The sequence below is a fragment of the Onychostruthus taczanowskii genome, unplaced genomic scaffold (assembly GCF_017590055.1).
Source record: "Onychostruthus taczanowskii isolate IOZ18803 unplaced genomic scaffold, ASM1759005v1 scaffold10, whole genome shotgun sequence".
NCBI lineage: Eukaryota > Metazoa > Chordata > Aves > Passeriformes > Passeridae > Onychostruthus > Onychostruthus taczanowskii.
Window position 1 is genome coordinate 17,589,299 of NW_024496526.1, and position 13,900 is coordinate 17,603,198.

Consider the following 13,900-nt stretch of genomic DNA (forward strand, 5'->3'; position numbering starts at 1 on the left):
CACAGGGACAGCCGTGACACCGGGGTCACAGGGACACAGGGACAGCCGTGACACGGGGGTCACAGGGACAGCCGGGACACCGGGGTCACAGGGACACACACAGCTGTGACACCGGGGTTACAGGGACACCAGGGTCACAGGGACACAGGGACAGCCGTGACACGGGGGTCACAGGGACACAGGGACACCGGGGTTACAGGGACAGCCGTGACACCGGGGTTACAGGGACACCGGGACAGCCGTGACACCAGGGTCACAGGGACACACACTGCCCTGACACGGGGCTCACAGGGACAGCCGTGACACCGGGGTTACAGGGACACAGAGAGAGCCATGACACCGGGTTACAGGGACAGCCGTGACACCGGGGTCACAGGGACAGCCGTGACACCGGGGTCACAGGGACACAGGGACAGCCGTGATACCGGGGTTACAGGGACACAGGGACAGCCGTGACACCGGGGTCACAGGGACACACACAGCCGTGACACTGGGGTCACAGGGACTGGCTGGCTGCACAGCTGCACACGGCAACAGTCACACAGTCACACAGGATCACGCAGTCACAGATTCACACAGGATCACAGAATCACAAATTCACACAGAATCACAGAATCACAAAGAATCACAGATTCATGCAATCATAAAGTCACAGATTCACAGAATGACACAGATTCACACAATCACAGGTGCACACAGGATCACAGAATCACACAATATAGTCACTCCCGAGTCTCCTTTTCTTCCCTCGATGCTGTCCCACCATTGTCCTGGCCAGGACAGAGAACAGACCACGTTTTGCAAATGATGGAGCCTTTCCCCACACGCCTTCTGTGCAGGGAGCTTGGTCTCAGGCCAGCATTCTGACCACCACCCAAGGAGCTCTATATCAAGAAGCTCTAGAAAGACACTGCTAAGGGATTCACTTGCCCAGGAACACACACATGATTCTTTTCATTTCCCCAAAATGTGAAATAAGTTTAAAAGAAAAATCAACCAGCGTTTTCCCCCCAAACAAAACAAACCAGGAATATGACCCATAAAAGAAACATCAATACTCAGAACCGTGAGTACAAACAAGATCTCAGGGCTACAGAAGATGTAAGAATCACAAACTCCACCCCATGCCAGGTCACTCCTTCCCTTCAGGGAGAAGCTGGGCCTCAAGAACACCATAACCTGGAGTTTGAGAGTGACCACAGTGATGTGGGGTCTCAAAGGCAGCAGCAAACAGGCTCAGCACCCACTGCTACCTTCCTGCAGTCAATACCACGTCTGTTCACCAGCACAACTCCAGCCCTCCTAAACACAAAGCTGGTACATTTTGTTCATAGGTTTTCCCTTTGATGGCTTCAAGAGGCTGCTCCAGGGTGACCCAGAGGGTTTGTCAGAGGATTTATGAGCAGGATTCTTCCTTGGAACTGCTGCTTGTTAAGTGACATCCCAGGATCTCCTAAGCACTTTTCATTCTGTTTCCACAGGGCTGAGGTTTCCCCAAAACAGGGAGGGAGTACAGCACAGAGATCCTCCACCCCAGGAGCTCTGGCACCTCGCTGGACCAGGCCTGCCACCCCAGGCTGTGCAGGGGACACTGTGCAGGACAGCAGGACTGGTGGCTCTGTGCAGGGGACACTGTACAGGGGACACTGCAGGACAGCAGGACTGGCTCTGTGCTGGGGACACTGCAGGACAGCAGGACTGGCTCTGTGCTGGGGACACTGCAGGACAGCGGGACTGGCTCTGTGCTGGGGACACTGCAGGACAGGACTGGCTGTGTGCCAGCCAGGGGACGGGCTCACAGCGGGTACAGAGCACAGGGCATGAGCTGTCCCCTGGCTGTTCAGCGCCTCCCCTGTGCCATCCAAGCAGCCCCCTCCCCACAGGGCTTGTCAGCCTCATTCCGGGTGGGAATGAGCTTCATTCCTCCCTGCAGGAGACGCTGACCACACCACGTCATTTCTTCCCACCAGCTGCTGAAAAACAACATGACATGAACAAAATCGAAGTTTCTTGTTCTTGGGCCACGGCAGTAACAAAAACAGCAACAAAAGGGAAATCATCAGGAGGTGTGAGCGGCAAGAGCTGCTCTGTTGGGAAGGGCCTGGGCAGGGCACGCTCCAGACCGGCCCCAGGCTCGGCGGAGATCCCTGCTCCAGCACTGACCTGCCTTCCCTGCCCCTGGCAGCACGGCCAGCAGCTCCAGCTGCACCTGAGGGTGCTGCACGTCCAGCACCAGTACTGCTGCACTGCTGTGCAATGCAGCACACCTGCACTGCTGTGCAATACAGCTCACCAGCACTGCTGGACTGCTGTGCAATGCAGCACACAGCACTGCTGTGCAATACAGCTCACCAGCACTGCTGTGCAATGCAGCACACCAGCACTGCTGTGCAATGCAGCACACCAGCACTGCTGTGCAATACAGCACACCTGCACTGCTGTGCAATACAGCACTCCTGCACTGCTGTGCAATGCAGCACACCAGCACACCAGCACTGCTGTGCAATGCAGCACTCCTGCACCCAATGCTCTGTCCACTGGCTGACTAACAGGAGTGGGGCTGAGACGCTGCCACGTGTGACCCAAAAGCTGCACATCTGGCAGTGCTCAGCAGTTTCACAACGCACTGCACTTATGGTCCAGCTTCTGTAAACAAAATAGTACTTGCAGGCAGCAAAAAAAAAAAATTATTTTTTCTCTCAGATGGAAAATACATTCTCACACACAGCATTTGCTTTTGACACTGTAAAGCTTCCACTGCAAGGCTTCCAAAAGCCCCAAACTGTGTGTGTTCCCAGGCTACTCAGGGGGCAAAATTACATATTCTTTCCAATCTAGTAAGAAAATCTATTGCATTCTATTAATGGGGAGGCTCTACTCAGCTCTACATAATACTTAAAACCAGTTTAAAAATATAGTTTGGGTTAGAGTCTAAAATTAAGTTTCTCCAGCTTCCACCATGAATACAGACTCCACTCACCATTGTGGGGGAGGCAGAGATCATAAACTCTGTCTCCCAGATCTCAAATGTGGCCCAAAAATCCTGTGAGAAACAAATCTACAGCTGGAAAAATCAAGGTCAGATTAGCAACTACTGCAGGCAGCCTGTTCCATGCTGAGGGCACGGTGGTGAGCTCTGCAGAGAAAACAATAATGAGGGTCGTACAAGGGGTGATTTATCATGGGGAGGTCCCTCAAGGTGTTTTCTGTAGCCCTGCTGTGACAGGACAAGCATATTTCAAGTCACCTACTGGGGCAGAAAGCACCCTAGTAAAACCAGCAAAAACCTGGAAAGGAATCCATGGTGACACAGAAAAAAACCCAGTAACTGCAAACTCATCCTTGAATTTTCACCTGCTAATGCAATGTGCCACAATGAAATCCCTGCCCAGGAGAAGCAGGATATGAAAGCAGAGATCCAGGTTTAATCCATCCTTAAAAAATTTCAGACGTTGTAAAAAAAGAAACCAAGGAAATAAAAAAACCTCAAGGGAAAAGTCATCTCCTGTCACCCAAGGCCCCAGCCCAGAGCCCGGGGGTAGGCATTGCCACCTGCAGCTCTGCCAGGGGAATTCGGGCACCAAAGCACACACTGCCCTCTGCCCTCAGAGATCCTCTCACCGCTCTCCAGGCACTCCTCTACAACATAAAACTTTGCTAATTACAGTCACAGGATCCCACAATGGTTTGGGTTGGGAGGAACCTTAAAACTCAGCTGGTTCCAAGCTCTGCCATGGGCAGGGACACTCCCCATCAGTGCAGGCTGCTCCCAGCCCCTTCCAGCCTTTGAGCTGGGGCAGGCCAGCTCCACGGAGAGGAACTGAGGTGGGTTTGTGTCCCAGAAGGACACTGAGGTCCTGCCTCCCTGGCAGGGGTGGGCACCATGCTGGACCTTCTCAGGGTTTCTCCTCCAGGAGAGTGGCTCCTGCCTAACGGCAAGATTTCCATGCCCACATGCTCCTCTTTTAACCTAGAATCTGCTTAATGGAGACAGACAGGGCAGCAGGTAAGTGGGCAGACATATATATATGTATATACATAAATATATATATATATATATATGAATATACACACAAAGGTAGAAATATATACATATACATACACACACAAAGGTAGATATAGATTTATATATATATATAGATATATATATAGATACATATAGATATATATAAGGAGATTGATATAGACACAGAAATAGACACAGAAATAGAGAGAGACAGTTATATAGTTATAGATAGATAAATAGATATAGGTAGATAGATTACAGATAGATAATAGATAGATTGATATATTGATAAATAGATGATACATAGATAGATGATAGATATAGACAGATCGATAGATGACTGATAGATGATTGACAGATAGATGGCTAGATAGATAGATGATAGATAGATAGATAATTGATAGGTAGATAGATATAGATAGATTATGGATGATGGATGATAGATGATAGATGGAGGGATGATGGATGATGGATGGAATGATAGATAGATAGATAGATAGATAGATAATTGATAGGTAGATAGATATAGATAGATTATGGATGATGGATGGATGGATGGATGATGGATGATAGATGATAGATGGAGGGATGATGGATGATGGATGGATGGATGATGGATGGATGATGGATGATGGATGGATGATGGATGGATGATGGATGATGGATGGATGATGGATGGATGATGGATGATGGATGGATGATGGATGGATGATGGATGATGGATGGATGATGGATGGATGATGGATGATGGATGGATGATGGATGGATGATGGATGATGGATGGATGATGGATGGATGATGGATGATGGATGGATGATGGATGGATGATGGATGATGGATGGATGATGGATGGATGATGGATGATGGATGGATGATGGATGGATGGATGGTAGGTGATACAGACAAGGCACAACAGACCTTCCCTAGCCAGGTGTCTGTCCCAAGTGCCCCTTGCCAGATGTCTGGGACAAGGGGCTGGCCCTGAGCTGTCCCCACGCCCCTTGGTGACAGCATTGGCTGTGTGAGGAAGGGCTGTGGGGCAAGGCCAGCACAGAAACCTCACTGCACTGCTACAATTCCCACTGACACGAGTTCCCCTGAGCCTTTAGAGCAAAGGGCTCAGGGGAGGAATTCAGTCCTTTTTTTTGGGAAATGAAATATGAAACCAGAGATTTTGCAAGTCCCAGCTCAAGTGCTGGAACAGCAGATGTGCCTCTGCTGCTCCTCTAGAAATAGCAGCTTTCTTCCCAGCTTGGAGAAACCACCATGGCACTTTATTTCTAGAGCATGACCACAATTAGTGTGTCCCTTCTGTGGTCAGCTGAAAGATAAACAATGTCCTAGGGTGGCTTGATGATGCTTGTATCCCCATTCATCTGTGGGGATACAAGCATCACACAAATTATCCTTAGCACCAATTAAATGATCCTGATTCCTGCCCCACAGCACAGGTGAGGCTGGTACCAGGGTTCACCAGGAGGTGACAGTGCCCAAGGCTCCCACAGCCGCTCCCCCATGGTCTGCCCAGCAACAGCCTTTCAAATTCCACTAAGAACTACATGATAGCTTCTGAAATTCAAGCTATAATTTTAAATTGTGTGTTAATTTGCATCTTTCTTACCTGCAACATATCTCATTATTGTAAGTATATAAAAAGGTGCTATGTGATAAAATAGTGTATTTTACACATTTTTTTTTAAAAAAAAAAAAAAAAGCCTGGAATTAACAAAAAATTTGGCTTTTCTTTCCAAATCTTGGAAAGAAGAAAAAATAAAACTAAAATTATGCTAAAAATAGTATAAATATTTATTTTTAGAAAGCACCAAATCAACTTTGTTACACGACTTTGAGCCTGGCAGACTCACACACGGCACCAGCCGGGTGACACAGCGCTCCTGGGAGTGCCAGCCTTTTTCCTCCCTGGCATTAGGACCAGGAATCTCACAGCCTCCCATCCCTGCTGAGCAGGACTCGGTGGCACCAGTGTGGCACCGGTGTGACACCGCAGACCAGCTGCCTCACAGGCTGCTCACGTCAACCACGGCACCCCAGGCTCAGACCGCTGAGCCTGCCTCGGCCAAGGGGGTCCCTGCAGTGCCTTGGGGTCCCCCGCTGCTCTGCCCTACCAAAACCCTGTGCCCGTAGGACATCGAGGCCAGCAGTGGGGATACCCTTGGAAAGGCAAGAACTTCCCTCTCCTGCAGGCAGAGCTGCAGTTTGCCTTTTGCTCTCTGGAGAAGGCTGAGACAAGCCTGCAGTGTGCCTGGCCAGCCCCAGCCCGTGGATAGGCTGCAGTTTGCCCTCTCTGGAGGAGGCCGGGACAGGCCCGCAGTGTGCCCGGCCAGCCCCAGCCCGTGGACAGGCTGCAGTTTGTCTCTTGCTGTTGGAAGAGGCCGGGACAGGCCCGCAGTGTGCCCGGCCAGCCCCAGCCCATGGACAGGCTGCAGTTCGTCTCTTGCTCTCTGGAGGAGGCCGGGACAGGCCCGCAGTGTGCCTGCAGTGCGCCTGGCCAGCCCCAGCCCATGGACAGGCTGCCGTTTGCCCTCTCTGGAGGAGGCCGGGACAGGCCTGCAGTGCGCCTGGCCAGCCCCAGCCCATGGACAGGCTGACCCCACGCTCCGGCACTCACCGAGCGGCAGGCGCAGCGTGATGTTGTTGCAGAAGTCGGTGTAGCAGCACTCGGTCTTGGTGATGTTCTTGGAGCTGTGGCAGAAGACCTGGGCGTTGAGCTCGGGCAGGGACACGCAGGACTTGACCACCTCCTCGCGCCCGTTGGTCAGCATGACCGAGGCCCAGCAGGCGCCCTCCGTGTGGCAGGTGAAGTTGGTGTGCTCGCACAGCTGGCACACGCACTGCAGGCCTGCAAGGCAGGGCACGGCCGTGGGGACAAGGCCCTGGCACGCACACCCCGGACACCGTGCCAGTGCTGGGAATGGGGCGCTGGGCTGCAGCGGGGAGCCGGGCCCAGGACACCCCCGGCAGCACGGGTCCCCGGCATCCACACCTGACAAGTGTTTAAATCTCGGTCCCAGGGGATTTTATAGATGCCATCTGTCTTTTGTGGTGAAGACTGGCCACCCCAAAAAGCAGTTCCCCTGAGGGCTGGCTCCCAAAACCACGGCACCCTTGCCTGTCCCGTCACCTGCCCACATCAGCCACCCCAGGGCTGGCCGGTGACAGCCCCGAGCCAGGTCACCCACACACAGCACCCTGCACGGGCACAATGACACACTCCTCTCCATGCCTCCTGAGATGAGGCACCTTGTCCAGGCTGCCCTTGCTGGGCCAGCTCCAATTCTGCAAGACTGAGCCCTGCTCCACTCAGGACAATAATTTCAGCCATAAATCTTTCTGTTTATTTTGGAATTGTGGGGGAGAGGGGTTTTGTTTTATCTAAGGATAAGAGGGAATTGAAAAGTAAAACATGGGTTAGTGGTGGGGCACAGCTGGGCTCAAAGATCTTCGAGGGGTTTTCCAGCGTAAATCATTCCATGATTCTGCAATCCCAGAGTCCCCGGAGGAGCACAGAAGTCCTGACAGACGTCAGCACAAATCTGATTTCTGTGTCTGTGTCACTCTTCGCTTCCCTTACAACAATCCCCATCCTGTGCCACCCTTCTGAAAGGACAGCTGGGAGTGTTTATCATCTTCAGCTCGGGCCCACAACAAACTGCCCTGGCACGGTGTCTGTGCTGGGGAGGCATGCCAGGAGCAGGCACCATCCATCACACACAGCACAGCAGCCAAATCTCTCCTTAAAGACATTACCTAGAACTGCTGCCAGCAGAAAGACTCATCAGACCCAAATAAATTAGAGATCTAGCAGAAGGAAAACAGACACATCATCACCAAAACTGCAAAATAAAAGCATTATTGAGGAAATGAGGCTAAGATTGTTGCAAGTGTCTTCGGGGCTTTAGACACGTCATTATGGTGTTTTTCTCCCTTTCTCACAGTCTTAAAATAAAATGGAAAGTTATATTTATTACGTCATCTGCAGTGGATAACTGACAGGTTTGACCATGCTCTGTACTTGCAGATTACTTGAGAGCAGAGCTGACCAAAACTGTCCCTGCACATCCCGAGCGGCCTCAGGGGCCCCTCTGAGCCCCTCAAACATGGGGTGAGCTGAGGGTGGTTGGGGAGCTCTGTACCCCCACCCTGACCACGCTGAGAGAGCCACTGCCACAACCACAAGGGCTCTGCACCACCAAATCCTGCCCTCACCTAGGGGGAAAGTGGAAAACTGCAGCTGAGTCTGTTCAGACAAGATCAGAGTTGGAGTTGTGGGAAAGCCAGCACACTTCCCTCACAGAAGAATTTCAGAGACCACTTTTAAATATAATTCTACAGAAGCAGAAGCCTCGGGTTCCTCAGATACCTGCCTGTGCTGCTGGCTGACTTCTCATGCAGAAAAATGGATAGAAATCACAAACCAGGTACAAATCCCTGATCCTGTTCATTTGTGTCCATCCAGAGAAACCTTTGTTAACAGAGCAGAAAGAGGATTGAATACAACCATTAAAACACAGGTTTCTTGCACCTGGGCTACTTCAGCTGCCTCAGCTCTGGTGGAATCAGGAGAGGAGCCTTGGGAAGATCCAGGGGTGTCCCAGTGCCACTCCACTGAGCAGGGGTGACAAACCAGTGTCACAGCCCCGCCGTGCCTCCCACACAGCTCCTCACAGACACCTGTGCAACCACTCCTGCTCCAAGGTGTCCCCAGCCCCACTGACATCCTCAGGGACACAGCACCCACCAGAGCTCGTGCTTTGTCTGCTCTGCTCCCCCAGGAATGCTGCTCTGGTTATCCACAACAGCTCCTTCCACTGGAGAGAATTGTCCAGGTCAGCTCCACAACCAGCCTATCCACAACCACTGGCCATGCATCCCAAGTTTCACACTACACCTCTGGATCATTTCTGCTCTAATTTGCCCCCACTGCCATCCCAGAGGAGCCAGCAGGGCATTCCCCTCAGCCTACAGGCCAGAGGGGCAGCAGCACAGTGATGGGAGCTCCTCCTCTCACTGTCCAAGCCACCTTTGAGCTGCCTCCCTCCCACAGAGCACGAGAGAAGAGGAAGAATTTGCAACTATTGACTGAAATCCTGTATGCAGCAAGAAACGTTTCCTCCCTCCCCACAGCCATTCCTGAGGACAGTCCCGGCAATGCCATGGGCATGCCCTGTCTCAGGGCAAAAGTCAGGACTCCCACCAGCCTGGAGACCAAGGAATGGAATAAGGTGACTGTCAAAGAGTTAAAGGATCAAAGGGGCAGGCAGAAAACCTGCTCCCAAACTTTCAAAATAAGGCACTCTATAATCTGGTAATGAACAGGACTCCTTTATTTACTCTAGCACAACAATTCCCTTAAAACATTCCATTCTCTGGTTGAGAAATCAGGAGAAAGTGAACAACTGAAACACACCATGGCTGCAGAGAGCATGCCAGGCGTCCAGAGCTGGCCACCAGCAGTGCCAGCTCCCTGAGCACGAGCTGTGCAGCAGCCACTCCCAAATGTGCCCTGACCCTCCCCAGAGCCCACCACCCATCCCAGCGGGACCTGGGCTGTGCCACCAGGACTGGCTGGAGAGCTGGGCCAGGACAGGGACCCCACAGGCTCCTCTGGCAGGGACAGCAGTCACAGGCAGGCCGAGGGACAGAGGGACCCCTCCCAGGGCAGTGGCACTCGCAGGGCCCCACAACAACAGGAGAAGGCACGAGCTGCCTGAGGGACACACAGGGAAAGCAGATTTTGGGCACAGACACCCCAGGAGCAGAGGTTTCCTGGGTTTGGTGTTTTTAACACATACATGGGTTTCAAGGACATTTTTCCTGCTGTCATTGCAGTAGGAGCTGGGACTACACACCCGATTCTTGGTGAGCCCCACCATGCATCAAGGGCAGGATGACTTGGGCTTCAGAGAAGAAAATAGTCTGCCTGACTTCCTTAAAAAGTGACATTTCCTGTCTTTTAGTTCTCAGTGCCGCTGCCAGGAAACACAGAGGACAGGCAGACACACCAAGGAATGAGCTTACGAGCAGGGGGAGCAGAGCCAGCACCTGGTTCCCAACAAACACAGGAGATGGGTTTGTGTGCTTCCACCCCTCTGCCAGCAAGGGTCAGCCTCAAGCACATGAACCACTGATGGCTGAGGAGCAAGTGTGACACTACAGGGAACAGAGTTCAAACACCAGCTACATGAAGACAACGAATAATTTAAACACTTTGGTAGACAGTGCAACTTCCAAAGTTAAATGGAAGGAATTGAACACTTAACACAAGCCCACGTACCACGGGGCTAACACAAAACTAAAACTCTGCTTTTTAGCAGAGTTTTTAAACTAAAATCTCTCGGGGAGCAAAGCCCAGACCTGCCCTCTCTTATGAGCCACAGAAGGTTCTACATCTCAGCACAGACTTTTTACTACACAGATTAACAGGGCACTAACCTCCCACTAAGTCATAATCCATCACTACTCACCATAGCCAGCAGTAGAACATTTCAAAATTAAATTGGAAAGCAAAGATCTAAGTGGCCTGATGGGAGAAATGCTGAATATCCAGAACATTTCCATCTTGGATCATTTTTTATGGTCATTGTCTCTTGTGCCCTTCTAGGTACATTTTCATTTTATTTACCTGGGGCTCCCGTGACTGTGGGCTCTCCACACGGCCTGGATCCCCTGCCTCAGGCACAGACCCCAGTGCCAGGACACAGCTGCCCTGGCCACCTCCATCCTGGGGCAGGGATGCTTCCTCACCACAGGAGATGAGGACAGGGGACATCACAGAGCTCCAGGACACGTACCTGGGCCTGACTGGGCTCAGAAGGGTCCCAGCTGACTAAAGTTTCACTGTGGGACAAAGGGGCTCAAAGGTGATCCTAAAACTCACAGACTGGCTGTTTCCCATTGCCCAGCCCCTTGCTGGCGACGGAGACAGGACGAGAGGCAGAGAAGGTGCCAGTAAAGGCACCGTGGGTCTGGCACAGCCCCTTGTTCCGCAGCTGCACCATTGCTGGGAGCTGCCCAGGCACAGGAACCCTGCTGCCAGCAGGCAGAGCCACCCTGCCCTTCGGCAGCCAGCCCAGGCTGGGGCACAGGGGAGCAGCAGGCAGGGCCAGGCTGTGGCCCCGGGCTCGGGAGCTGCGCTGGGCCAGCGGGGACGGGGCAGCGGGGCTGCTCAGGGCACCAGCTTCAGAGCACTGCAAACCATGGAGTCAGAGCCGTTTGGATTGGAAAGGCCCTCTGAGAGTCCAGCTGTGCCTGCATCACTGCTGAGGTCACTGCCACACCCACGGGGCTGTAGGGCCCCGGGGATGGGGACTCCAGCCCTGCCCCGTGCTGGGGCACCAGCAGCCAGAGCACGGTGACAGCACGGGACAAACAGCCTCAGCCGTGCCCGAGCAGGGAGCAGCACGCTCTCACCCAGGGGAGCAGAGGGCAGTGCTGGGCAGCTGCTCAGCCCGTGGTGGGAGCACCAGCAGGAGACACCAGGAGAAGAGGCAGCCCTGCTCTGCCATGCGGGATCAGATGCGTCACTCACCCCAGAAGGGCACAGGAGAAGAAGGAAGAGTTTCAGCACAGACAGCAAGGGGGTCAGGCATTAAGAAACTCAGCTGTCATGTCAAAGGCAATTCTGGAGAGGTGTGAAGGTTCTATGAAGGAATCATACACCTAGAAGATGAACGAGGTTGGGTACTCACCATTCACACAAACTCAAAAGCTCTGGGCAGCCCAGGTGTCCCAGGCAGCACATTTGCATGGAGCAGGAGCAAGCTAAGCTAAGCTAAGCTAAGCTAAGCTAAGCTCTCCTCTCCCCCGGGTGCCAGTGCCACAGCCTGGGGCAGAGCACAGGGCACCCAGCGAGCACAGCCCATCCTGCCTGTGCTGGGCACTCAGCAGCTGCCACAGCGAGGACAGAGGCAGCAGCTTCCAGCCCCGAGCCCCCCGAGTGCCCCCCATCCTCTGCAGGGCCACCCCTCAGCACAGCAGGGACAGAGCCAGCCCCAGCCATGGAAATGACACATTTATTCTCTTGTAACTCATTTCTTCAGAAGGCAAAACCAGAATTTTGAGCAATGACAGGTCTTAAAAAATAAAAACCTGCTTTTTGGACTATTATGAAAAATATGGAGAAGTTCCCCCTCTGAAGAGGGCTCTGAAAGAAAATAGTTGGAGGGAAAGCTCCCTATATAAAGGTACTGTAAGAAGGGCTGATACCAAACAGGACAAAACCTAGAAAGTTGCAGAAAAGTGAGGAAAAGTATTTGTTCTAGAACTGAGGAGAAAATGTCTTTGAATGAGAGACATCACAGAGTTCCAGAGTTTTGATTTCTTAAATAAACATCTGGGGAATGATTTTATAAATATTTGCAAGTATCATTATTTTGGAAGGAGGATACTGGATGCTCAAAATCCCTGTTCTGGAAAACTCAGCAACCAAGGCAAAAACCAGCAGGCAGGAGGTGGGTGCAGGCATTGAAATTAATATTAACAGGGCAGGAAAAGGGCCACAACACCCAGGGAAATTACTTTTGGTGGAATAAGCTGCCAAAAGACATTTTTAGGTTTGAACAGGCGAGGTGTGCTTGGGAAGGTTGTGCTTTATGGGACAGGGGTGGCACAGCAGAGTGCTGTGACAGCAGGGACTTTGTGTCGTGCAGCTCACGCACAGAGCTGAAGAAGAAGAAGGTGCTGAGGGTACAAACTCCGTGGGGAGGCAGTGAGATAACCCGGGCTGACAGCACCGATCCACTGCAGGGCTGCAGCTGCTTGCACAAGAGTCCCCAGCACCGAACGCTCCTGAAGTCACATCTGAGCTGTCTGACAAGGAATTTTCCATCCAGGCAGTCACACTGCCCGTCCCCTCTATTGCCACACGTCTGCCCGTGCGGGCTGTGCACTCCCCCAGGCCCGAGCCAGGCTCTGGCACAGGGGAGCACAGGGGGACCCCGCACTGCACCTGCAGAGAGCACAGCATGGCACGGCTTTGATTCACAAAACCATCAAATCCAGCGCCGTCCCGTAGAGCTCTGGGGGCTCCCCAGAGGGGGCTGGTGACAGCCACGGCGCTGCAAGGCTCGGGTTTACCTCGGGCACACCGGGCTGCCTGTCCCGGGGGCACTGCCCAGCACAGCAGAGCTCAGCAGAAAGGAGAAGAGCTCTTACAGAGCAGGTTTTACACCCAGAGAGGTACCAGAGGTTACCAGATGCGCAGTACTACACAGAAGCACTTCACAGCCACAGCTGAGCTCTGTTCTCCTCCCTGGCCAATCCAAAAACAGGAATTCTGTGAGCAGCTGGAAGGACACGGTCCTTCCCCGCACCTGGGTGTGACCTCCCCTCTCTGCAAGGTCCTAACGAGCAGCACACAAGGAAACCGCTCTGGTGAAAACACGGAGAGAAAGGAAAAATCCACTAAAACCTAACAGAAAAACTGTAAAATGCCCCGTGGTGCGCTGCCTTGCTTACCGCTGGTGTGCAGCGCTGCTGGGGAGCGCGGGTTTGGGCTCCACAGGGCCACTGAGGGCAGGGAGCATCTCCCAGCGCCCGCCGCCGGACACAGGAACCCGGGTGCCCCGGCGGGGCACGGGCAGCGCAGGCACCGGGACAGGTCCTGCCAGGGCCGCCGGTGCCGCTCCGCCCGGGGATCTGCCGGAGCCCCCGGGATGCCGAGGGAAGCCCAGCCATCAGGGATTCCGCTCCGGTAAGTCCCCGCTGACCCAGCTATCGGTATACGCGCGGCCGTGATTAGCGGCACCGGGAGCCCGAACGCCGACGGGCGCACGGCCGGGATGGGTGAGCGGGGTTCTAGCGCGGCGCCCCGACCCGCCCGGCTCCCGGTGCCGCTCCCGGAGCTCCCGGTGCCGCTCCCGGTGCCGCTCCCGG

At 53.3% G+C, this 13,900-nt stretch overlaps 1 protein-coding gene across 1 annotated transcript in view; it reads right to left on the reverse strand.

Annotated features, from left to right (window-relative positions):
- Nucleotides 1-13,871, reverse strand: part of ACVR1C (activin A receptor type 1C) — a 23,127-nt gene extending 9,256 nt beyond the window's left edge. The window contains exons 1-2 of the mRNA XM_041408648.1: nucleotides 13,484-13,871; nucleotides 6,636-6,866 (exon numbers count right to left, since the gene is read on the reverse strand). Coding sequence (XP_041264582.1) covers nucleotides 6,636-6,789 — 154 coding nt within the window. The 5' untranslated portion in view covers nucleotides 6,790-6,866; nucleotides 13,484-13,871. The remainder of the gene's footprint in view (nucleotides 1-6,635; nucleotides 6,867-13,483) is intronic.
- Between the last annotated feature and the right edge of the window lie 29 nt (nucleotides 13,872-13,900).